This window comes from Maylandia zebra, linkage group LG14, assembly GCF_041146795.1.
Source record: "Maylandia zebra isolate NMK-2024a linkage group LG14, Mzebra_GT3a, whole genome shotgun sequence".
Lineage (NCBI taxonomy): Eukaryota > Metazoa > Chordata > Actinopteri > Cichliformes > Cichlidae > Maylandia > Maylandia zebra.
In genome coordinates this window covers 38,683,274-38,709,440 of record NC_135180.1, presented here as the reverse complement: position 1 = coordinate 38,709,440, position 26,167 = coordinate 38,683,274, and the positions used below count along the sequence as shown (strand labels likewise).

At 44.9% G+C, this 26,167-nt stretch overlaps 2 protein-coding genes across 2 annotated transcripts in view; both read right to left on the bottom strand.

Moving 5' to 3' along the window:
* LOC101470462 (fibroblast growth factor 12) overlaps positions 1–10,521 on the bottom strand; it is a 56,893-nt gene extending 46,372 nt beyond the window's left edge. The window contains exon 1 of the mRNA XM_004565023.5: positions 10,194–10,521. Coding sequence (XP_004565080.1) covers positions 10,194–10,224 — 31 coding nt within the window. The 5' untranslated portion in view covers positions 10,225–10,521. The remainder of the gene's footprint in view (positions 1–10,193) is intronic.
* A 3,971-nt stretch (positions 10,522–14,492) lies between these two features.
* LOC101470952 (nucleotidyltransferase MB21D2) lies at positions 14,493–26,164 on the bottom strand. The gene is made up of 3 exons (XM_004565024.3): positions 26,062–26,164; positions 24,878–25,262; positions 14,493–21,446 (listed from the first exon to the last, which is right to left on the bottom strand). Exons 2-3 carry the CDS (start codon positions 25,116–25,118, stop codon positions 20,182–20,184), a joined length of 1,506 nt encoding a protein of 501 aa, XP_004565081.1. The 5' UTR covers positions 25,119–25,262; positions 26,062–26,164; the 3' UTR covers positions 14,493–20,181.
* Positions 26,165–26,167: the final 3 nt, after the last annotated feature.

Genomic DNA, 26,167 nt, shown 5'->3' with positions numbered 1-26,167 from the left:
AAAGGGGCAACATCCACAGGGAGACCGATTCAAAGGGCTGCTGGAAAGGTTAACACTCCTCCCACAGGGTCACCTGCAGAAACCTTAATGACTTTTACCTCCTCTACACAGGTCTCGATTACCAAAGGCTCTGCTGTGTTCATCTCAACCCTCGATCCAGGAGTCGAAGCTTTCGTGCATATTTCAGGATGTCGGCAGTTTGAGCTCGCAGCTGAACGATACTGAAGACCGTCGCAGCGGCGAGCTGAGCAGCCTGCCCGAAGGGAAACGAGCGAAGCGGCGGTCACAAAGTATACCTGGAAACACAAGTCTGTGTGAGAAACACCTGGCTGGAAGCACAGCAGTGATACCTGCAGGTGTGTAAAGGTGGGAACAGTTGGTCAAATTTTCATCTGCAGGCGGATTACCAAACGCCCTCACACCTGCTTAGTATGACGCTGAGGTGAAGTCACTGCAGAGGCTGTTACACCAACATATGAGAGCTGGGTCAATATTCAAGAATCCAGTAAGTGAACAAAGTCATCAGTGATGGACTCATCACTGAAAACTGCACTCAGATCTGCTCTGTGAGTGTTTTAAAGGTGAGGCTGTGCATCTCCGTCCCCGGTGGTTTGACTGCAGCTCTCACCGGCTGGTAAATCATCACTTCCTGACACTCTAATTTCATTTTTCAGTAACGGGAGGGGAAGCTCGCGCCGAGCAACCGCAACCTTTTCGATCGCTCCGACATGCCGAGTGTTTTTCCACAGGACTGCACATGAAGGTAAAGGGCAGAGTAATTCTACCCCCGCAGAGCGAGGACAGGAAGATCCACCTCATCTCACTTGTGAAGGAGAAGCAGGAACTCTAAAATCAAGCCTGTTAGTGAAGAGACAACAAGAACGCTTCTTATAACTATGACACTGATTATTGTTTTATATGAACACAACATCTTACTGTCTTTGTGAGGCATTCGTTTTTAGAAAACATGAAATTGAGCGTTCTGACACAGGAAGTGAGAATCATCTGCTTCAAACATGGCGAGCCTGCAACAGGACTCCAGCCAGCAACAACACAAAGGTGTACAGGTACACAGAGACACTGATACCGGCAGTGTTTGGGTGAAAACACAACCTGAAATCGACATAAACACTCCCCTGTGTGTGTGTGTGTGTGTGTGTCCACAGAGTCTCTCAGGTTTCTGTTCTTGGCAGCAGGTCACTGAATCCTCCTGATTGGTGTGGATCTGATCCCAGAATCAATACAACACACTGATCTGTGTGCTGTAAACAAACACACCCCTTTAGACCACGCCCCTTTAGGCCATGCCACCTGACAGTTGTGAAACAGCAGGCCCAAAGCAAATCATTGCACCCTGAAGCTTCTCCCTCGCCAAAATAAAAGTCTCTGGTCTACATGTTTGCATTTTCTACAAAGCACTGGGTGAAAATGTGCTCTTTCTTTGATGTGGGCTTGCAGTAGGCCACGCCCCCACACTGGACGGCTTTATATTTGACACATTTACAGAATCAGTATGAGGTTTTTGTGGACGTTTACTTTTAGAGCACTTCAACTGCTTCATTTCATTTCATTTCATTTTTATTTATTTCACACTTGGTACTACAAATCAAACAAAACAACCACATCTTCTGTCAACAAAACACAACAACCATGTGTGAAAAGGAGCAGGAAGAAGAAAATATTCTTATTAAACCCTGCCCCCTATCTACCATCGAACTTATATCACCGATGGGCACCAAAAATCAGGAACAAACTAATATTGACATTTCTCTCCGGTCGAATCCCAAACCAACATCACATTCATTCGCATTCTTCATACTGAGTTATCGTTTTAAACATATAACACTTTTTAAAACATTGTAAATTTATACAATTCTTTAAATTATAATGAAGTGAATTCCACAGTCTTATACCCCTAACCGTTGTGCTCATTAATCTTTGTGTAGTCCTGGCTAACTGATGTTTAAAATAAAATTTCCTTCTATTCTCTTCTCCCCTTGAACACATCAAAAATACTCTTTGTAACTTAAAAGGCAAAATATTATTTTTAGCCTTAAACATAATTAATAATGTCCGTAATTTCACTAAATCTCCTAATTTTAATAATTTTGATTCTATAAATAATTTGTTTGTATGTTCTCTATATTTAACATTATGAATTATTCGTATAACTTTCTTCTGTAATAGGTTTAAAGGTTTTATGGTATTCTCATATGTATTCCCCCAAACTTCAACACAATAGTTGATATATGAAAAAAACAAAGAAAAATATAAAATACGCATTGTTTTATAATTTAATAAATCTCTTATACTACCCAAAATATAAATACTTTTGACCATTTTCTTTCTAATATGTTCAATATGAGATTTCCATGTCAAATTCTCATCCACTATTACACCCAAAAAACGAAATTCAGTAACTCTTTCAATCAATTCTTCCTCTATAAACATAATGACTTTATCCTCCTTTACACGATTGCCAAATATCATATATTTCGTTTTTGTCAGATTCAAAGATAATTTATTTACATCAAACCATTTTTTTATTCTTAACATCTCAGAAGTCATAATTTCAACCAAGTCTTTCAAATTCTCTCCAGAACAATAAAAATTTGTGTCATCTGCAAATAAAATCGAATTTAACCTTTTAGATACGTCACAAATATCATTAATATATAAATTAAAGAGTTTAGGTCCCAAAATAGAACCTTGAGGAACACCACATACAATCTTCAGTCTTTCAGAAGTATTGCCAAAATAATAAACATATTGCAACCTATTCTCTAAATAACTCATTAACCAATTCAATGCTACTCCTCTCACTCCATGGTTATACAATTTAGGAATCAAAATAGAATGTTGTATCGTATCAAAAGCTTTTTTTAAATCAACAAATACTCCCACTGTGTATTTATTATTATGTGTTGCAGGTGAAATATCTTCAATAAAAGTCAACAACGCTAATGCCGTTGACCTATTTTTACGAAATCCAAATTGGTTTTCATGTATTAGTTGATATTTTTCAATAAAACTATCAAGTCTTTGTGCAAAGAGTTTTTCTAGCAATTTTGAAAACTGTGATAAAAGAGACACTGGCCTATAATTGTTAAAACTATGCTTATCTCCTGATTTATATAATGGTATTACTTTTGCCACTTTCATTCTGTCAGGGAATACTCCTGACTGTAGCGAAAGATTAAAAATATAACAAAGAGGAGTACTTATACAATCTATTGTCTTTTTAATTATGACCATGTCTATACCTTCACAATCAGTAGATTTTTTATTTTTACAATTTTTTACGATTGCTACTATTTCTTTTATGGTAGTATCGGCTAAGAATATGGAATTAACCATTCTATTATCACCTATCCAGGCTTCCTCATCTCCTGGATCATCATTTTTCCTGATTAGATTTGCTAAAGTAGGTCCAACATTTACAAAAAAAGAATTGAATTCGTTTGCTACTTCGGTCTTATCTTTAACAACTTGATTATTATTAATAAAATAATTAGGCCGAACTATGGGTGTGTTCTTATTACCCAATACCTCTTTAAAAATATTCCAAATGCCCTTAATATTATTTTTGTTTTCCTGGAAAACTTTATTATAGTAATCTTTCTTAGCTTTCCTCAATATTAATACCAACTTATTTTTATATAGTTTATATTTCATTTCCGCATTTTTAGTTCTATATATTATATACTCCCTATATAAATTATTTTTCTTTTTACACGCATTTGCAAGACCCTTAGTTATCCAAGGTTTCATATTTATATTCTTTTTCTTATGCTTAAATGATATCAATGGACAATGTTTATCATACAAGGCCAAATATATATTTAGAAATACTCCGTATGCAATGTTGACCTCATTAACATAAACCTCCTTCCAGTCCGTTTCCATGAGATCTTGTCTAAACCTATTAATTGCTTCATCATTTCTTAACCTTCTATAACTCACAAAACTAGCTTCTTTCTTTCTTTTCATATTTAAATCGAAAATAAAAAAGACTGGTAGATGATCGCTTATATCATTTATGATGAGGCCACTTTCAATATTATTCTCCAAACTATTAATAAAAATATGATCAATTAGTGTTTCTGATTTATCCGTTATTCTACTCGGCTTTATAATTAAAGGATAAAATCCTTTACCATATAATAATTCAAAAAAATCTGACGAAGCCTTATCATTTGTCACTTTACAAAGATCAATATTGTAATCACCACACAAACATACAGTCTTATTTCCCTTAACCTTACTCAATAAATTTTCTACTGCTTCTGTAAATAACTCAATCTGTGATCCCGGTTTCCTATATATACACGTTACAATTATATTACTTCTCTTTTCTATATCCAATTCTACTGTCACAGACTCCATTAAATCATCCATAACAACAGACATACATTCAACTTTTTTACATTTCAAATCACAATTAACGAAAAGTGCCACCCCTCCTGCCTTTGTCTTAATTCTATTCACAAAGTACAAATCGTATCCTTCAATACAAAAATTACAACCCTTATTCTCATCTAACCATGTTTCAGACAGAGCAATTATTTGAAACTTGCCTCTCAGACTATACAGAAAATCTTCAATCGAAGCAAAACTTCTATAAAGACTTCTGCAGTTAATATGAATTAAAGAAAATGTATTGGCTATATCAACCTTATCCCTGAATTGCTCCTCTGTAAAATAATCACATGTGACATTAATTGTATTAAGCACATTCCTTTCAGGGTCAATACCTACTTCAAAATCATATGATTTATAATCTGTGTCGTCAAACATAATGCATAAATTATTCTAGCGCTATCTATTACCTCATAAGAAAGAGAAGGAAACAAAAAAGAGAAAAGAAGGAGAAAAAGAAAAAAAAAAAAAAAAAAAACTGAAAAAGGAAAGAAAAGATCCTAAGCAATCTCACATTCATTTATCAACATATTTTAAAGTCCGTTGATCTTGTTATCTTCCATATCCAATTTTACAATTTCCTTTTGTCCTTTTCCTCCCGAGGTAGCATTTGACCTTGCCAAAAATAAACTAGTTATAGCCATAATTGGTCGCAACCATTTGTCTATCTTAATCATATTATCACGTATAATTGTCCAATTCCTCAAGTTCCTTAATCGTTACAACCTTGGCTTCTTCTGGTGTTCCATTCAGTTTAATCATCACTTTGCAATTCCTGGTCCAGGTTGCTTGAATCTTTTTCTCCTTCCGTAAAATACGAGCTTGTCTTGCAATATCTGCATTTCTTTTTGTAAGATGTTCATTCAGATATACTCCACTTCCTTTCAAAAGGCTGGACCGTCTCAGCAATTCTACTTTGTGTTTTCGATTAACAAATCTCACTACAATTGCTGGAGGAGCATTTTTGTGCCTTCTAGGAAGAGTATAGCATGCAGATATATTGTTACTATGCAGGGGAAGATTTTTACTCGAAAAGAATTCCACAACCTGCCGTTCCAACGATTGTAGCTCCTCCATCGGGGGCACGTCCTCTCCTCGTTTTGCACCAGTCCCAGATTCGGTAACTCTCGCATATGTTCTGTGTTTAGTTTCCAGACCTGTAATGACCATTTCCTCGAGTCGAGCCTGCTGTTCTAGGTCGTCCACCTTCCTTTCCAAAAAATGGATTGTCTTATCTTTCTCCTTGACCAGATCTTTTAGTTCTTTGATTTGCTCCATCATCGACATTAATATTCCTTGTTGCTTATTTACTTTTTCAATTTCCGACGTCAACGAATTAAGTGAATGCTTAATCTCTTCCAAATCTTCTTCGACTTTCTTCATCTTTGCCATTTTGTCTCTCTTTGATGTCAATTATTAGTACCTTTGTTTGCCCAAACAAAATCTATAGCCAGAATTATTTGGAATTTTTTCTTATCACCAAACATTACGGCACCACCGCAAGGACGCCAATCCGGCTGTAATCACTGTAGTTATAATAATCGATCTAATCAGTGTTGCCTTTCACAGATATATGACCGCATTCTGGCCGTGTCATCACGCGAGGGAGAGACAAGGAAGTGACGCGACACCAGACTCCTCCTGTAGGCTTACAGCCCTGAAGCCCCCTCAGTCCTGCTACCTGTTCTCTTCTGTCTCCCTCACAAACACTCCCAGCAGACTGCTGTCGGGTGTCTTCCTGTTAAAAGGGAGTTCTTCCTTCCAACTCTCTCCAACTGCTGCTCATAGCGGACTTTCTGTTGTTGCAGCTACATCTATACATCACAGGCTCTCTATGATATAAACCAGCTGTTTTGTGTTAAAGCAGACGTCAGCTTTGTGTCATGTGACTGTTGATTGTTGGAGCAGCTCTGACTGCTTCAGCATGCAGAGCTTTGAGAGTGAGATTTTTAAAAAGCACACTAAGGAAAATAAATGCATTTCTGCTTTTTAAAGGATAATCGTGGTTTATTCTACCAGCACGGCCTCGCTGGCACAAAGAGGATTTCTCAGAATAATTCCCCGTCGTTCAGGTGGGCTGAGAGCTGCACTGGCCTGCAGTTCTGCTGATAATACAGCGCGCTGATGCTGTGAGCTCTCCTGAACAGCAGAGAGCTGACTCACGGCAGCTTTTAACTCTTTTCGACTGACAGACATTTCACTGACTTCAGCACAGCTTTCACGTGTCTCTGAACCAGCTCGGACCACATCTGGAGGAGCTTTGACACTCGCTCCAGCCAGATGTTACAGAGGCTGCACTGCAGCAACACACTGCAGGTTAGGCCTCTCTGTTCCCCATCAAAGAGAAAGACTGTCGGGCACCAAATGAACACCAAATGTTAACATAAAGGAGTCTGACTCATAAAGCAGTTAGCTCAAAGTTCAGCCTCGTTTATCTTTGGCGAGTGCGACGACGGAGCGCGTTCTGTTTTATGGCAGCAGGAAGCCGCCTGGCAGGATTGCTTTACGCTTGTTTTATTGTGAGTCTTCTTTTATGAGCCAACATCTGTCACAAACACGCTTTAATAAAAACATATCAACTGTGAATTGGCCTGCTGCTCCTGCTGCCTGGTGTCATCAGTAACTTTGACATGTCCTCGTAGCACCGACCACAGGACTGAGCTTTCTCTCATCCATGCTGGGAGACCCGGATGCTTCTGACTGCCGTGTTAGGTGGTTGCTAGGCAACATGTATAATATCTGATATGGATAAGAACCTTCAGGAGACGAAGACTGCAGATGCTAAATGTTGCTGATGGTGTTGGAGGCGTTCTCGCTGTGAGAGATCAGCCTTGATGTTAAGACTCTTCCTGAGCCACTTTAGCGCTTCGGCGTAATACGAGGCTCCTCCGTTACACAAAGATGCTCGTCTGGTTTCCTCCTCAGATGTTGATCTTTCAGTTTTTTCCCTCTTGTAGCCTTTAGGGTTTGTGGCGGAGTTGTGGTCCCTGGCTCAGCTGCAGCAGAAGTGGAGATGATTGTACTGATGTACTGAGGTCGGAGATCAGAGGAGAGAGGAGTGTGTGCACTCGGCTGGAAAGTTGGCTGACGTGTGTGCCAAACCGGGAAAACGTGTGAAATAGTGAAATCAATGAAAACTCCAAACTAAATGCAAAGACGGTGGATCGCAGTCCTTCACAGAGCTGCTTCTCTCTGCAGCATCATCATTGCTTTCTGCTCTTCAAACCTGCTGCTGTGCCGTCTGCATAGCTAGCATGAGCCCGCCGGTTTAAAACATGCTAACATTAGCCGCTGTGCACTTGTTTTGTTGGGCAGTGTAAGAACAACACTGCAGACACATTAATGAGCATCTGCTCAACCTTTACATGAAAACATGACCAATAAATATTTCTAAGAATATTTTCATCCATCCGTTTGTCTAATTCAGGGTCGCAGTGGGGGTGGAGCCTATCCCAGCTGTCTGGGCGAGGCAGGGTACACCCTGAGCAGGTCGCCAGTCTGTCACAGAGCTAACGCATAAAGACAGACAATCATTAACACCTATGGGTGATTTAGAATGACCTATTAACCTTACCCCACTAACTGCACATGTTTGGAGTGTGGGAGGAAGCTGGAGAACCCAGCAAGCACAGGGAGAACATGCAAACTCCACACAGACAGATCTGATGGTGGAGCCAAACTCAGGAGCCATAAGAATACAAACTCTGGGACTTTCTATTTATTACTAAGATAAAGATTACCACATGCTGCTGTTATTCAGGCCACACAAGCTCTTCCTTCCTCCTCTCAGCCCGAGTACACTTCATTTTACTGCTCCTCACAGTGTGGAGCTCACAGAGACCCAGAGGCCAAATAACACGATCACCACCAACCCCTCCAACCTCAAAATGTGGATTTTTTAAAGCAGAAAATATGACGGCACAGGTGAACAAAATTTGAATTATGTCAAATATGAGAAACATGTATGATCAGCTTCTTTGACAGAGTGGGTGCAGGAAACCAGCTGGAAATATAACTGCAGGAAGTGCATTAACCCTGCTAATGCTGCAGCCTCTCCATGTGTGCGCAGAGACAGCACGAAAATCTGTGCGAAACTTCTGGCGTGCCGCTAGGGCGGGGGCTGAAAGTCGTGGACCCCGTGCTGCCTCTGGTGTAACGGCTGAATCTTGGTGTTGATGGTCAGCTGTCACGTCTGCAGTCTGGAGACCTCAGCAATCAGACGCTTACCAGGATAAAGGAATGATGCAATCGAAGCGTTGCATTACCAGCTTCCTCGTGTGCTCGGCTGACAGCAGTGACCTGATTTTACTGCAGCTGCCATAAATTGATTTTCATCAACAAGTTAGACACTTAAAATGAACCAGGCTCATTAAAAAGCTTCATACATGCAGCAGCTTACAGCTGAGTTAGCGTTGCTAATGTAACCGTGGTTACCGGAGGAAGCATTTCCACCACAAAAATGAGACGACACAAGGAGAACGAGACAGCTGGACTTGTTTGCTAAAGCAGAGAAAAGTTTAAAATACGAGCAGAACCACCTTCAGCCACATCTGGATCTCAGCATCTTCACTGCCAGGATAAAAATGGCTTCTCTCAGATTCAGAGAGTTTTTCTCTACATGCAGTTTTCATTTCTCCAAAACTTTAAATTACAGGTAATCCGTAAATACAAACAACCAAACAAAACGCCTGGAGGATTTCAAGATGGATGCCGCGTGGTGACACGTGTTTTGAGCGTCTTCAGCTCGTCTGCACGGATCCATACACCACAAAGAGGGAGGCGCCGAGTCTCCTCCAGTTCTGTTTCGTGGAGTTAAAAGCGAGCAGGAAGTTTGTTTTATGTTTGAAGGTTTTTGACTCAAACTTGTTTTCTCCGCTGCTCGCCTCCGTGTGCGAGGAGGTGCACGAGGCCTTAAGAGCAGTGAATTAGGAGGAAATGATTAAAATATCCCAAATGAACGTTCTTGTTTTCTTTTTGTTTTACCGTGGTCCTGTTCTTACTGGTTATTTTAATAATAAATCGAGTAAATGTATATTCTCAGATGAATTTAGTTTAAGCTGAGTCTGACATCGTCACACAAAGAACGAAGAGAGGAATTCAGCTTTGGGTTTAATAAAACTATCAGCTGCCGCTGAGGTCAGAGCTGGATCGCTGTAATGGTGACCTGGGATTCACGAGTATTCCTTTGATGTTTGGGGAGAACTTTTGGATCTGCGTCTCTGAGGCTTGTTTCTGGGCCGGTGTCCACGGCGATGTTGTGTGAATGGAATTAACCATATTTTAAGTTGTGTTGCCGTGGAGCCCGGGACGGCCAGGCGAAGCATCACTGCACCAACAGCAGCTCAGTCGCTCCGCGTCCGTCAGTCCTCCTGACACCCGTCATCCATGTGTCTGCATCAGTCAGCATCACCACCCTCACCTGTCTGCCTGCCTGTGTGTGTTTGCTGCATCAGGCTTCTGTCACACACACACACACACACACACACACACACACACACTGCACCCCATCCCATAATAACCACACCTAAAAAGCTCCAGTGCAGCTGCATTCAGCAGGATACCGCAGTACACTTTTACCCAACATGCATCAGTCCCCTCCACCCATCCACCCGTACATCCATCCATCCATTCGGGTCCCCTTCATCCTGCCTCCACCCTTCCATCCACCTCCCTCTGCGGGAAAAAGCACCAAGTTCCTCTCATCCACCCTCACAGGATGAGGGAAACTTCCATCCATCCATGCACCGTTTCATCCACCCATCCCTCCGTCCTACCTGGGGGTGCCTTCTCTTTAACCAGCTCCATGTCCGAGGCGAGGTGCTCCCCTAGCCTGCGTCCCTTGCTTCCTTCCTTGCTTCCTTCCTTCTTTCCTTAATCAGCTGTTATCAACAAGCGTCGAGTCTCGGATGATGTGATCACCGATGAACCGCTGATGGGTGGATGGTACCGGGAGAGCTGGAGGGAGGCACCGCGGGACCTGCTCTCAGATCCTCCGCAGCTGCTTCTTCGCCGTTTTTTTTTCTTCCTGCGGGCGTCGAGGCTCGTGCGTTCACCTGAGCTGTGTCCGCGCGCCGCTCTCTCTCTCTCTGTGCTGCTGCAGCTCGAGGCAGGAGAGCACAGGAGTGACGTCACTGTTAAGGTGACACGATGGTGGTGCTGATTGGTGTGAGGAGGAAACGTGATGAAGGAACTTTTAGGGCACGGGGTCTTGCCCATCCCACCGCAGGGCATCAACGGAAGAGAAGGAGTCGAACCCGCGACCTCCGTGCACAAAAGAAAAGAAAAAAAAAACATGCAAAACTCGGGGCCCATCGCGCATGCGCACTGCTTGTCCGTTAACTATAAGGAAGTGTTGCACGGGGAGCTGTGTGAAGGGTCTCCTGCACTGCTCGTTTTGCTTTATTTAAACACTAAAACGACCGCAGAGCACAGATTCATCAGCAAACATCACAATACGTCATCATCTCGAGCCAAAAGCAGACCCAGTCATGTTCAGGTGGGACCCTCGCAGCCCGCAGGTGCCTCCAGGCCACCTTAAATGCTTCTACTGACGCCAACTCCTTAAGATTTAGCTAAATGTGATCACGTTTTCCCCCAAACCAGTCAAAACCAGTCTCTCAGATTGTTGCTCCTCCCCCAGCCTGCTTCTGTCAGACGTTTGTTCCTATTAAAAGGGAGTTTTTCTTTCCCACTGTCACCAAGCGCATGCTTATAGGGCGTGGTTTGATTGTGGGGTCTTTACCTTAGAGCAGACCTTCCCAAAGTGTGGGGCCCGCCCCCCAGCCCCAGGGGGGCGCAGAGCCATTGCAGGGGGGGCGTGGTATGAAAAGGGGGGGAAGAAAAAGACAAAACGCTTGGACACTGCTAGCACAGGGGGCGCCCACAGAAACGCAAAGCGGGAGATGAAGCATCGCTGAACATGTTTCCAAACCAACTTCATTCTAAGCCAAAGACGAGAAAATATGGTGAAGCAAATCTTCCCTTTGGCTTCACCTGCACAGGTGCCGAAGTCTCCCTGCAGGGTTGGTTTTCCCTTCATCGGGAGCAGCGCTGCTGTTTAAATCACAGACAAACAGGATCCCACAGCTGTTTATGTTTTTAAACCCATTTTGCACAGAGAGGCATTTTTTGAAAAATGCATTGATAGCAATGTTGAATATTATTACACATACAGTAAAATAATCACAGCGTGACGCCTCTGCCTTTCTAAACAGGGGGACAGTAACTGCGTGTAAACCTGCAGACAGTCAGATTAACAGTATTTCGTCTCTATCATTCTGCAATTCATCTCATGTAAACAATAACGTGGCGCACAGCGTGACGTGAAAAAAGGCACATACCTTTGACGTTGCGTGACGAACTCTGTATTCCTCGTCCACACGTAAACACAAAAAAGGAGTTTTAAAAAATCGCAGTTTTCAATGATTCGAAACGTCGTTTACGTGGACGAAACAGCTGCGTGTTCAAAAATACCCGTGTAGGTGTGGACGCAGCGTAAAAGAGTTTATTTTATAGTTTATTTTATTGCTACCTGTAATTTATTGCAGATTACTTGTATTTGCTTAATTGTTTACTAAATGTTTGAGGTGTGAAATAAACCGCAATGGAGCAAAATATGGGCGTGTGGAGGATGTGTTTGTGCATGTGTGCGCGTGCACGCGCGAGAAGGGGGGGGGGGGGGGGGGCGAACATTTTTCTTGTAAAACAAAGGGGGGCCCAGCAAAAAAAGTTTGGGAACTACTGCTTTAGAATATGAAGAGGACTGTTGTTGTGATTTGGTGCTATATCAATAAAGCTGCACTGAATTGGAAAGAGATGAGTCTGTGGACTGAAGGCCACAGTTCTGTGATTGATGAAGCTCAGGAACTCAGATGTAGATGCATCTACATCTGAGTTCCTGAGTCTGTGGGTAGCTGAGGTTTGTGATGAATCTCAGTACTCTGTCATAGATGCTGTGTAAGCCTCGTGCATATAAATAACATCACCATAACCCAGCAATGACATGAAGCAGGAACAGCATGCTAGCCTCAAAGGACAGGACGCGACTCTGAGGTAGAAACCCAGTTTTAGGAAGCAGCTAAACACAAATAAAGCTTCACAAATCTGCTCATTAATCAGAGAAAGCCACAGTTCAGAACCTGCCTGAGAATCCATGCATACTGTTAAACTGTTCTACATCCATGACACGCTGCAGAGAGCAGCTGCTGCTGGGTCTCTCTGCTGCTGTTAACAGCACCGCTGATTAAACAGGAATAAACTCAGGCTACAAATGGAGCTCAAAGACGGCCTGGAGTCAACATCACAGCAGCACATAAAGGCTGCCTGACACCTTTATTGTCGTACGTGTTCCCAAACTACTTTAGTTCCCATCAGAAGGAGGGAACATCCTCGGTTTTCACAAAGAAGATGGATTTACAGGTAGCAGCCAGTTCAGTGAGACACATCAGGTTGTTTCAGCTGCAATTACTGTTGAAGAGAAGGTGAAAGATGAGTCACATTAAAAGCAGCACTCCTCCCCTGCAGACAGAAATCCACTCAGAGTGGGCTTTTTTTGGACTTTCTTACCTAACGTTCAAGGTTCAAGGTTCTTTATTTGTCACATGCATAGTTATACAAGTATAACACACAGTGAAATGTAGCCTGACACGCTCCTCGACATGTGCAAAAATGGGGGGGGGGGGCTGGCTGTAGAGGAAGAACATATATATGTAGTATATACATTGGGTGAATGTGCAGTAGTAGCAGCAAGCAGGTGAATTCTGTACATTAATAAGAATAGACATCAGTTAACAACGCCGTGGTTCAGGCTCTGAGAGGCTCACCTCCTGGGTCACTGGTGGTACTACGGTGGCATTTGGTTTGGAGTAATTGGGCATGTAAACATTTCTCCTCTAACAGCTGTTACTGTTAGCAGACAGACTGTATAAGAACGATGGCGTTAGCTACTATAGCTCGACTCACTGGTTTCTGAAGTACATGTGACCATGTTTGGACCGGAGGATGGAAGGCTATGTTATCAGCTAATGCCAGTTAGCAACCCCAGACTGTGTGTTAGCATCACACAGTACCATACCTGCCAATCAGAGCTCCGTGACATCCAAATATAATCAGAGAATTTCACCAAAGCTGGAGCTCAGACCACTTGGATACTCCTGTGTCACCATCCACCTGTCAGTCAGAGACCACACCCCTAATAATGCCATTTAAACAGGTGAGCTATGAAAACATTGTTGTTAAGAAGGGGTTATTTATAGACCAGCACCAACGCCCACCCACAGATTCAGCTGTGCGAGGTAAAGGTGCGCCGCTCAGGTGTAATGAGCTGTTTGGGTTGCTTTTCCTTCTTATTATCAGGAGTATATTTAGCATTGCTACATATATGGAGGCAGTTTAAATTGCCTAAAGCTTACCTGCACAGCTCAACAAATCTGTTGAACCAAAGTTGGAGTTAACGACATCAGCAGGTTAGGGCGGGACCACCTGGAAGTAAATCACAGGTGATGTCAAGTCAAAGTGAGTGTGTAAAGTGACTGCAGTGCTGTAAAAAGTGAACATCCTGGAATCATCATTGTTCCCCATCAGGTCCACAGAGGGTTAGCTCTCCGCTGATAAACTGCAGGACAGTTTCTGGGCTTAAAGCTGTTGTTAACTGATTTTAAATAAAGTTTTATTTTGTAGGCGTTTTGACACAGTCACATGACCCCACAGAGGTTTCAGGTTCCCCCGTCGCTGATCATCAGTAAATAACTCGTGTTTTCTGTAAATCGGGGATTTTAGCGAGGCTGAGCATCAGCAGTAAAGCCTGCAGCGTGTTTACATGCTGTGGTTATATTTGGACAGTGATGGATAGTTTCCTCTTGGAACGGCGAGCGCTCTGACGGCGGCCAGAAAGAGCTGAGCGCGATCCAAACCCAGCAGGAGGCGAGATGGAGAGAGGAGAGCAGGTGGAGGAGACAGGTGCTGAGGCACCAGGAAGCAGGAGAGAAGAGAAAGGTTAGGAGGAAGCAAAATGAGGCGTTTGAGATGAGCTGTGTGGCGCCGGGCGGCTGAATGAAGCGGACGCAGACGAAGAGTCAGACAGGAGTTATTTTATCAAGTGCTATTTACAACAGTAGTTCCACATTACAGGAGATAAAGTCACTGTGTGCACAAACAGCCTCCGTTCACATGACAGCTCCCTCCATCATACCCGCTCACACAGAGCGAGCTGCTTCCTCTCACTGCTCCCCCCGGTGGTCGAGAGAGGAAGCTGCTTAAAGGATGTAGTGAAGGAATCCACCAGCTCACCCTGCCTGAGGGTTAATTAGACGAAGTGTTTGAGTGTCCGATTGAAACCTTTAGTCTGGATGGTTTTTAAATGTGTCTGAGTCTAAAGTGTCACAGAGGCCATGTGACTTATGATGTCATTTTAACATTATTTCAACGGCCTGCGGCACCAACCACGTGCATGACGTCATATTCTCAGAAGATTGAGCATCTTTAATGTAGCGCACACGTTACCTTATGTGTGCCATCATCTGCAAACAAGACTGCATCTCCTTATTCTGTATCCAGAAATGATCACCTTTATATAGAAGAATTAAAGACCATGATTATACTAAATCCCCATTTCTACGCTCAACATTTTAAACTTTGGTCAGCAGGAAGGTTTTTTTATCCATACATGGGAAAAAATTGGGCACACGATAGCAGATGTTCATGTTGTGACCTGACAGTACTGGAAACCGATCACACACACACATGCTGTGTGTAATAAATGTGACATAATGTGCAGACCTGAGGCTTCTTTCTGAAGGTCTTACTCAGGGATGTTCCCCAGGGTTCGATTCAACCTGTTCCTGAGCCCAATTCTGCAGTACGACGCGAGATCATGAACCTGCTCTCGTCCCACAGTGTTGGTGTTTAAATAAATGGAGCAAAGTCGATTAAGGTGGAGTACGTCAAGGCTCTATTATGGGCCCGTTATTTACAGATGTACTCCTCTCAGAGTATCATACGGCCTATTTGATCTATTTATTAATAGATCAAAAACTATATCATTAATATCTGTTGACAGGATTAAATTATGGACTTTCAGATATTCAATAAGATGTCAGATTCTTACTCAGTTCTATGCAGATGATGATCTGTCCTCTACGTAACTTTAGTTATTTGAATGCAGCAAAGCTTTTAGTGTTTTCAATTTACTCTGAGGCTACGTCCACACGTACACGGGTATTTTTGAAAACGGAGATTTTCCGTTTTCGTTTTAAAAAATAATCCCGTCCACACATAAAGGCAGAAATGAAGGAAAACGCTGCTATGAACATGCCAAAGCAGCAGGTGGCGATATATTCCTAACCGTGCAGAAATGTTGGCCAATCAGAAGTCTAGAAGCCTCGGTGGGAAAAAGTAAACAAAGCTGGGGCATAGAAGCAGAACAGAGTCGTGTGTGTGGAGGGACAGTAACTGTGTGTATATGTAAGCATTTAAACACTGCAGAGAGTAGAATTAACAGTATTGTAGAAATTCATTTCACCGAAACAATAACGTGGCGCACAGTGTGACGTCAAAAAAGGCGCACACCTTTGACGCTGCGTTTTCTCCGTTTTTCTCGTCCATGCGTAAGCGCAAAAACTGAGTTTTCGAAAATCTCCACGCTGGCCGGAGTTTTTAGAAATCTCCATTTTCAGTGACCGAAAACGGCGTTTACGTGTGGACGAAAGGTGCAAACGCATAGAAAAATCTTTCAAAAATACCCGGGTACGTGTGGACGTAGCCTAAGAATTAGTTCTGGGCTCTCATATCTGAGAACTACGCAGATGATAAAGACATTTCCTTCTTCTTCTATGGTCCAACAAACGTTACTAATAAATAAACAGCTCCCTGTTTAACTTAAATGTCAACCACAAATCCAATAGCAGGTTTGATGTTTGATCCTGAGGCCTCCCGTCTTTATTCTGGTCTCTAACTGTAGTATAATTAAGATAAATAAATCTGTGCAATGCAAATTTTGTAAAACAAATCACATGAGCTAATGAGTCAACTGAAGTGGCACAATCCAGGGTTCAATCGTGAGGCCTTGTTGACCAAATCTTGAATTTTCTTGTTGTTCCCTAAAACTGCAGACAATCGTAATCTGAGTGGCGCCGCCCCAGATTCACTTCTGGAGTGTTTTTCTTCTCAGCCACTCTTCAACAGAATCGATCGCTGTGCAGATGACAGCCTGATTTACTCTGTGGAGGCGAGACTTTCCAGGGTTTGATGCTCATATTCTGCAGTTTAATTTACTTTTCTGATGACACCGAGATGTCAGTTACACTTATTAAGAACTGAAGTTGATGCAGAACTTCATTAACTGTTTTTCCTTTCATGAAATGTAAACTAAGGTTTCATTTTATTGAGAACTTTAGATGTAAATTTGAGAAAGACTCACTGAGGACGTAGAGAGAAATTCAGCTTAAAAGACTTTATAGTGAAATCCAGCGAAGAGCCTTCACAGATGGGGAGGAGCTGCCATCTGAAGGGATACACCCACCCACGTCTACGTTGCATAAAGAAATCCATCGTCATAACAAAGCAGAGCAGCGAGGTACAGAAAAATAAAAACTCACAGTCAAAAGGTTCTCAACAAATAGAGAAAGCAGTAAGGTCAAAAGTCACGGAGCTCAGAAGAACACACTGATTACATTTCCACCGAGCAGGAGAGCGTGGTGCGGCACTTTGATGGTGTGAAAAACCTCTGAGTGGGAGTGTCAGTGCGGGTCTGTGGGGTCGGCAGAGCAGTGTACCGTTCAGCTTTAACTTACTTCAGTGTCTTAATGCTACATGACGTATATGTGCGTTTGTATAAGTGTGTACTTGTTCTGTGTTCACTAATTGCACTTGAGGATGAGGATATGGAGATCGCATTGTCTGCAGACGTCTGCAGATTCTTTTTCTGGTTTTTTGCATTTTCCTGGAAATGTTTCAGACTTTGACAAAAAAACAAAACAAACCTGGGACGACTCACCTTCGGCACAACCAGCTGCGGCTCAAACACGCCGGCGCGCAGTCGCATCCTGAAGGCGGCAGATGTCGCCGATGCTCGTTTACGTCAGGAGATCAAAAATATCTGCTTTAGTGTTTTTAAGCTGTAGTGAGCTGCTCGCATTAGTGCTGACTGCAGTCGCGCTTCAGCTGTCCAATCAGAGCTGAGCACAGGCTCTGACTCTGTAATCAATATTTAGGTTTCACAGAGGCTGAAGCTGAGATGAAGCACATTTTTCTTTTCCTTGTATATAAACACGACACCACAGTGTCTGATGGTCATGTGGCTAAATCTGTGATGATTTGTGCCCCTCAAAAAAACCCTTGTAGAGGTGGTGGTAATGACATCACAGCACCATCTCATTAGACACATCCCGCAGCCAAGCTGCCTGAGCTCCAAACTGAGGCTCGCCACATAATCGGTGGTTTCTGGAGCCAAACAGCGTTTGCTTACTGCACAGTAACTGTGCCAGAAACCAGCCTGGAGCTCCATCACACCAAACCTCCACCTACAGTTGGAGTGTAAAAAGTCCCAATCGGGATTTGGTCCCAATGTTTTGTGAGCGACCTGAAAGGCCGACGATCACGTGGCGAGCTGGCGGCGCTGAAGGGGAGTCGAACCCTCGACATCCAAACACTAAGAAGCAGCTGCGGAGTAAACATCGGTCAGGTTAGAAATAATAAACTAAGTTACAGTGAAGCTTATTAAATAGTGATCAAAACAAACAAGATGGAGAAAGAGGAAGTGGCGAGCGAGGCCGGTGATATCGAGCCGGAAGTGACACGTTACTGACTGCGGTCGCCGTGCAGCAGATTAACCTGAGCAGTAAACAGAAACGCTGCTGTGAGCTTCAAGTCCCAAACTGTTACGCCTCGCTCACACGCACAGGCCCAAAACCCACCACGCCCCCATCAGGACCACGAGCTACGCCATCCGTCTGGATCTGGACCCTGGAATGTCTGGAAGGATTCTGGACTACGCTCAAGCTCATCAAAACAAACTGAAATGAGGAAAACTGGGAAAACATTGCAAACTACACGGGATCCAGGGCGTCTGTCAGAACGTGAGCCTGCGAGCGCGAACGAGATGCAACACCATCCGGCAGCTCAGCCGACTCCATCAGGGGAAGCTGCGTCTTTGGACCAATCACAATCACTGCAGCTCTGCCGGTTAATGAGAACATCTACAGCGTGCACTGCGACCACGCGTCGGTAAAGTGTCACCATCAACTGATATGATATACCGTCATTCGACAGTGAGGAGGACACGGCGTCCGCCATCGAGAGGAAACACGGCGGTGTTTGTTTTTTTTACATTCTGTGCAAAATCAGACGAAAAGTAGTCGACAAACCATCGTCAGTCTATTCCTCCTTCTGCCCACACATGTCAGAGTTCAGTCACTTTGTTCCTTTTTACAGTTAGTTTCTAAGACGTTAGTACCATGATCGTCGTCCCGCGGTGGGACTAAGACATTCCTCAGAGGGACAAAATCCACCTTCGTCCGAGCTCTGCTGCTTTTGCTCCTCGATGTGACACTTCAGGCTGTCCGCAGCTCCTGAAAGCGTCCGCCGTCCGATCAGCGAGCTCTGAAATGCTCGACGCCGAGCTGCTGCGAAAACTTGCTGTTTGGTTTGGAAAACGAGTCATTAGATATTTTGAGTAACTTGCTCATAATTATGAAAACCTCGTACTCGTGTCATCACGAGGAACGAGCGCGTGGAGGTGAAGAGCAGCTGACGCTCGCTTCAGTTTTTCTGCACTGGTCAGCATTTAGACCGACCTTCATGACTCCTGCAGTTCTCTGCTGGACAAATGCAGTCCTGCCTCATCAATGATCCATGCACGGATCCAAATATGAATGTGATGATCTCTGAGCCTCAGTAATCACCTGAGGCGTGTAACTTGGAGCTTCATCGTGCTGGAAAACAAACAGATTGTCACCGAATTCTTCCTAAATCGTTGGGAGAAATTCGTCTTTGAGGAGTTTTAGTTTGTCTGGTCTTTAAGGAGCAGGTGGAACAGCTGAAGTCCACAAACTGAAAAGCTCAGGATCAGATCTCCATCGATCAGAATTCGGCTGGTGTCCAACATGAGAACTGCAGAAGGCCTGAAGAGCACGGGTGAACAGTGGAAATGCTGAGTCTTTGCAGAAATAGGATTTATTTATTTATGCTTTGATTGTTCTTCACTATATCACAGAAAAGTAAAAATGAAATAAAAACTGAGGCTTTGGCCACGCCAGCACTGAAATTCCCACATTCGTATCAAAGCAGCTGATTTTAGCCCAGCTCCTCGCTTTCACATCGTTTCTGCCGTCAGAGCTTCAGCGCCAAATTTAAACGACAGCGAGTCTGGCGTGAGACACACGTCACGATTTCAGGAGTTGGTGGACTCGTCTCATTTCCAGGATCCCTGATAATTATATTGAACTACAAACTACGAACACTGGAGCAGCAGAGCCGGCCGAAGGTGGACTTCCATCTCTTCCTTCATTTGTAAAACAACCTGCTGCTGTGCAGCTGTGTGTAAAAGGCATTCAGCAGGTAAAAACCACAGGGCACACAGTGAAAGAGGAGGAGGTGGGGACGGGAATAGAAAAATAAAAAATAAAAAAATTGTGGCAGACACGACAAGACGATCACCTCACTTCACTCTGTGGCAGAGAAACATAAAAAAATTAAAAAAACAAAGTTTCAGAGGAGGTGGGGACAAGGCGAGGAGGAGAAAGGCTGAGAGGGAGGAGGAAGTCAGTCTCAGAAGAACTTGTCATCGATGCGGAAGTGCGGCCGCGTGACGTCGTCCGGGTTGATGAAGACTGAGATGGATTTGCCCGGATTCTCCGTGACGAGCTGCTGAAGCTTCTTGGCCAGCCGGTCGTCGGGCTGGTTCTCTCCGCCGGCGTCGGACTGCGGCGATGGCAGGTTGTTGGTGCTGCCCCGCCACTGCAGTTCCACCGTCAGCCTGTTGGCGGCCTTGGCGTGCTCGATGGTGGTGCGCAGGTGCTCGGCTGGGTCGGAGCGCACGGAGGAGAGTTTGCGGGCGTGCAGCATGGCCGTCTCGTCCAACAGGTGCTCCAGCATGTTGCACTGAGGGATGAAATAGTTGGGGCACATCTTGTTGACGAGGCAGTGCTGCAGGTCGTCGATCAGGCCCAGGAGGAAGTGGGCGGAGAAGTCGTCTTGCGCCAGGTAGTTGGCGGGGAGGCGGTCGCAGGCCCACAGCATGATGCTGCGGAGGTGGTAGGGGCTGATGGCTTTGGGGCGGGACAAGAGCTTGATGATGATGGCTTTGCAGGCCTGGTACGCCTGCATCAGGCTGGACGAGATGCACTTCTTCAGCTGCACCTCACTGCGGGCGAACGACAGGCGCCACTCGTTCTCCTTGCGGCCTTTGTGGGAGCAGGCGGGGACGAGGTAGAAGCCGCTGATCACCTCCTCCTCGGTGATCTTCCCATCCCAGAAGTGATTCTCCATCAGCCAGCTCTGGGCGACAGCCGGCCACCCTTTAAACGACACCACGGGGACGATGTCGTAGAGCATCCGGCTGCTCCCGACGCCCAGGATGACGGAGATGATTGTGCCGTTCCGCTCCACCTTCTCCACCCTTGGCATTCCTCTCTGCGGCTTCTTCTGCACCTCCAGCAGCACCAAGGAGATGGACTGGTAGAACCAGTCAGCCACCAGTGTTGGGGAGAAGAAGTAGTTGGTGGTGCCGTTGATGTGGTCGACGATGGTGCAGCAGTCCTTCCACTTGTTGATGGTTCCTTCGTCGAAGAGGCGGAGGCTGAGCCAGGAGTGGCCCAGCGCCGAGTGTCTCATGTCCAGGGTCACCGGCTGGTTGCGGTCGTGGAGTTTGAGCGCAGGGACCAGCAGGGTGAAGTCCATGTCGTAGTCTGTGCCGCGGGCGTAGACGCTCAGCTCGTCCAGGTCCATGTCCACCACGCCCTCCCGAACGCCTCCTGACAGGAGGAGGTACTCGTTGGCCACGGGGAGCTTCTGGTCCAACTTCTGGACCATTCCTGAAACAGAGGACGACAAAAAGGATCAGATAAAGATTATGTGTAAAAACGAGCACCACGCACACAAGTGTAACCGGGGGTCAGGATTTAGGCCTCGAGATACTCGTCTTACAGCCAGCTGAGCGGGTTCAGTATCTGACCAGGATGGCTGTGGCTGACCTCAGGAATGTGGACCTGGGAGGAGACCCCGAGGAACCCCCAGGATGCACTGCAGAGATCCAATCTCTTGACTGATTGGCGGAACGACGCAACGTTCCTCCAGATGAGCTGCAGGTCGTGGCCGAGGAGGGCAGGTCCGGGCACGTCTGCTTACAAGATAGACTGACGTCAGAAGCACCTCATTCGTATCTGGATAAAGTTCGACTAACATCGATTTAAAAGCTTCCCCCTGCTGTAATTAAATTCTTTAACGTTGACCGGCGGCTCTGCCGATTTGTCCAGTCTGGTTTTTGCTTTCACAGACGAGGCTGATGTTAAGGTGAGCTTTTAACGAAGTCTGCTTCGTTTGTGTCCAGCTCAGTCTGGATCGGGTCCAGTTTGGCCCTCCTGTTTTCCAGTTCCTTTCATGTCAGGTCTATTTTTGAAGCTCGCTGTGTTTGGAAGCGGACCGCGTGAGCCCCGACGGGTCACTGCGTTCAGCCCCATCGGTCGGGCCGGGCCGGCCTGGACGAGTTTTCCGCTCTGCTGAGTTTAAAGAAGAGGCGCACACACTTCCTGGCTGTCGACTGCATTCCTGCGCTGCGGTTGTTTGGACGCACGCAGTCCGTCTCTCAGAAACAGTTTCAAATAAATCAGATGAACTCAGCTCGGGGGCTGCTCGTTACCTCGGTACAGAGACGATCCTGCAAATACACACTGTCTTTGAATGAACGTCTCACACTCACTTTATAATTCCTGACTGATTTTCCTTTTTTATTGATTGGATTGATTAAATCTGGAGCATAAAACCGCCTCATCGCTTTTCTTTTGGTCTGTCTGTGAGCTGCAAACAGTGAGCGAGCTGTGAAGACAGGATGGAGCGCCGCTTCCTGTTGGGACATTTTGGAACGCTTGTTATTTCTGTGAGGAGGCGCCGTGTGCGAGCTGGCAGACTGTCAGTACATCTGAGAAAATGAACACTAATGTGAGTGTGCGGCTCTGTCAGATGGACATTTCTGCAGTTTCTGTGTGTGTGTGTGTGTGTGTGTGTGTGTGTGTGTGTGTGTGTGTGAGAGAGTCTTTTTACATCCAGATCTTGGAGGCGCTCCAGCGTCATTATCAAACTCGCATTCCTGCACTCCATCCTCCGCACTTCCTCTCAGGTTCAGTTATGATGAGCTGAGTCCTCTCAGCAGATTTGTGGCCTTTTATTTTGAAAGGTTAGGGCCCCACCGCCTTCAAAATTTTAATTATAACCTTGTAATTCCTGATTTATGTCAGATATTAAAGCTGTGTGAGGTTCATTTTTTCTCCTAAGTGAAATGTGAAGACATATTTACCATTTATATCTTGGCATATCTTCAAAATGCTAAACACAACAAATGTGCTGTAGAGCAATTCAAATAAATTCAAAGGTCAACGTAATAAACTAAAATGTTATTTCTGATCAAACGCTTCAAATGTTACAGAGAAACAAAGTCAAACATTAGATCATCATTTAATAAAAAAAAGTAAATGTTAATACAAACAGAGTATACAGAAATATCTAATGAAAATAATTTTCTTTATTTTCAAACTCTGTCAACTGTTTGTAAACAAACTCTTGAATAAATAAACAAAAACAAACACTGTGCGGAGCGATTCATTGGATTTTAATCTGGATTTTCGTGCCCGTGTTCTAACGAACATCATCGAGCGATACAGAAAGTGCACGCTCCACCATCAGAATCAAGAGCTCCTTAAATGAGCACTGAGCACGCACCTGCATGAGCCAATCACAGCTCCTCCCTGCACCTGACCGCAGTGACCTCATACAGGCCATCGAGACAATATTCAGCACGGCAGAAGCTGAAGAGCTCCTCTAAGAGAGTCAGATTTAGCACGAGTGATGTGAACTAAACACGCATTCACAAGGAGTGTTGTGCGTCTGCACCACAAAGCAACACAACTAAATTATTCAGCCACCTGCAAACACACAGCAAACTGCAGGATAATCAAAGCACGAAGGCCAGAAAAATGAGACGGAGGACGCTGACGCAAATCATCTGACATCAGCTCAGCGCGGCGCGCCAGCTTGTACACATGCACTGAAATCACCAACCAATCAAAGAGAGTGCTCAACACAAAGGTCAACAGATGCGTCGTCCCCTCACACAGTTAATTTTTCCAAATCCTGCACCAATATTGGGAATAAAATAAAATAATTTCCACACATGTGCACACAACAAATCAGTTTCCTGGTTGTGCCGCAGAAATCCTACATGCTAAAATCCAAGAATTTCCCCTAGCAGGACCGGAGCTCCGCCTTCGTGGATGAGCTGTTACTACAGTAACCTCACAGCAGCCATGTTATTGGTCACGTGACACATTGAAAATGTTCCAAAAGGCTCCAACAGCACAAACACGGTCCAGAGGTCCAGTTCAGGTGAAGCTGAGCAGTCAGCTAGCAGCTACAGCCACCTGTGTCATCATCCACCCATCAGTCAAAGAGGCCACGCCCCTAATCATATAAACTTTAAGCCTTATTACAGTTTAACCAGGTGAACCCTAAAAACTTTCTTCTACTGTACAGGTGTTACGAAGGAGGACATTATCCACAGAGACAAACAGTTTGTGTATCAGGCTGCAATCATGTTTATTTCTGCTGTACAGTTTTAACATGGGAGTCTATGGGGGACTGACTCACTGCTGCCTCTGCTGGACGTCAGAGGAACTGGAATCTTTTCATTTGCCCCACGGGGTGATGTTTGGGGAAAAAACGGATGATTTATTTCTCGCTGTAAAAGAAATTCGGACAACTAATTTGGCAGAATTTAATCTGACAATTTTAAATATATTTGAGCACATTTGTTCCTCACTGATGCGCTATGTGCGGAAAAAACACCTGCTGGTCGGAGTCCTCACAGCTGGAAGTTTAATATTAGTGAAGATTTGTTTGTTTTTAATATATTTGAAGGTGTGGATGAGGCTGGGATTGTAGTGGGCTTCACCTTGCACTGAGGGTGGTGTTAGTGTCGTCTGTGTTTAGTATTTCCGTATTTGTGCAGCACCTGGAGAAGCTCAGCTACACTTTTATGTTCGTTTTAAACCAAGAAACGAGAAGAAGAGAGGCTAAGAGGATGCATGCGATCCCTAATGCGGTCCAGGTGGAGCAGATGTGCATCACCTGAGCCTCTGCACATCTGGATCACCCCTGCAGCTCCGCGCTCACACCAGCTGAAATAATCAGGTGGAGTCCGAGGATGTTTACCGCAGCCTGGTGTGTGCGTGTGTGTGTGCGTGCGTGTCCTCACCCAGCATGGAGAAGATGAAGTCCTTGGCCGTGTGGATCTCCAGAGCCCGCTGGTCGTCGTACTCCCGCTGGTCGTGCTTGCTGAACTCCTGGATGAGCCGGTTCAGATCCTCCATGCGGGCCGCCGACCTGAAGTCCAGCTCGGGCCCGCCGCCGTGCGGCAGCCTCCCGGCGGCCATGGTGGGGCTGTTCCCGAGGCTGCCCGACGAGCCAGCCCGGCCGGAGAGAGCAGGGGCCGCCATGGTTCCTCCGCGGTCACACGCTGGTTCTGCACTGCCCACGCTGCAGCTGCTCCTCTGTCGCGGACCGAACCGAACCGAGCCAAGGCGAGCCACTCCACAGTGAACACAAGCACCGGAAACCTGCCCCGCTTCCGCCACTCAGCGCTTTCAAAATAAATGCCCCCTAATTAAATTGTATTATCTTATCTTATCTTATATTATTATCAGCGTTCACCATCTGCTTCCATCTCACCCACCCACCTATCCCAGCACCCTCCTCTGTCACACCAACCCCATGTCTTCCACTGTATTCATGGATCACCTCAGAGGTTTTTCTGTTTTCCTTCTGGCAGCTCCACCTTCAACATCCATCTCCAAACCATGCATCACAGCAGGTCTCACTATCATCTTTTGAACCTTCTCTTTCACTCTTGGTGCTATTTTTCTGTCGTAAGTATCGGTCATATCAGACACTTGTCTCCTTTCACTCCACCCCGCCTGCAACCTCTACTTCTACCACCTCTCCTGTGCACTGACCCTTCCTTTGGGTGGTTGACTCCCGGGTATCTATCTTCCATACTTCTCTTCACCTTTCCACCTTTCTCCTGCTCATTGCTTCTATTTACTTTCATTCTTCTTCTCTTCTACAGTCTCATCCACCTATACCATACTCTCATCACATACTTTCTGTAGATCCACAAAGACCACAAAGATCCACAGTTCATCACCTTCTGACCTTCTCTATACTTCTCCATCAACACTCTTAAAGTACACTGCTCCTCAGTGATCGCCATTTCTCTTCTTCTCAACCACTCTTTCTCATATCTTCATCTTCATACCTTGTTCTTAAAAATTAGTACCAGAACACTTTTGTATTATTCCTCTGACACTCATTTGCATTTTTTGTGTTTCACTCTGAAAATAAATATCAAATTTCGTTGTATTGACTTTGGCAGCGTTTTACCTTGAAGGTCACAGGCGGATGTTGTGCTTCGTGTTGAGGATTTTGTTTTGTTGATTCAATTGTGTGCAGTATCCGCCTCTGTCCTGCGGGCGTCGCTGACAGTGCC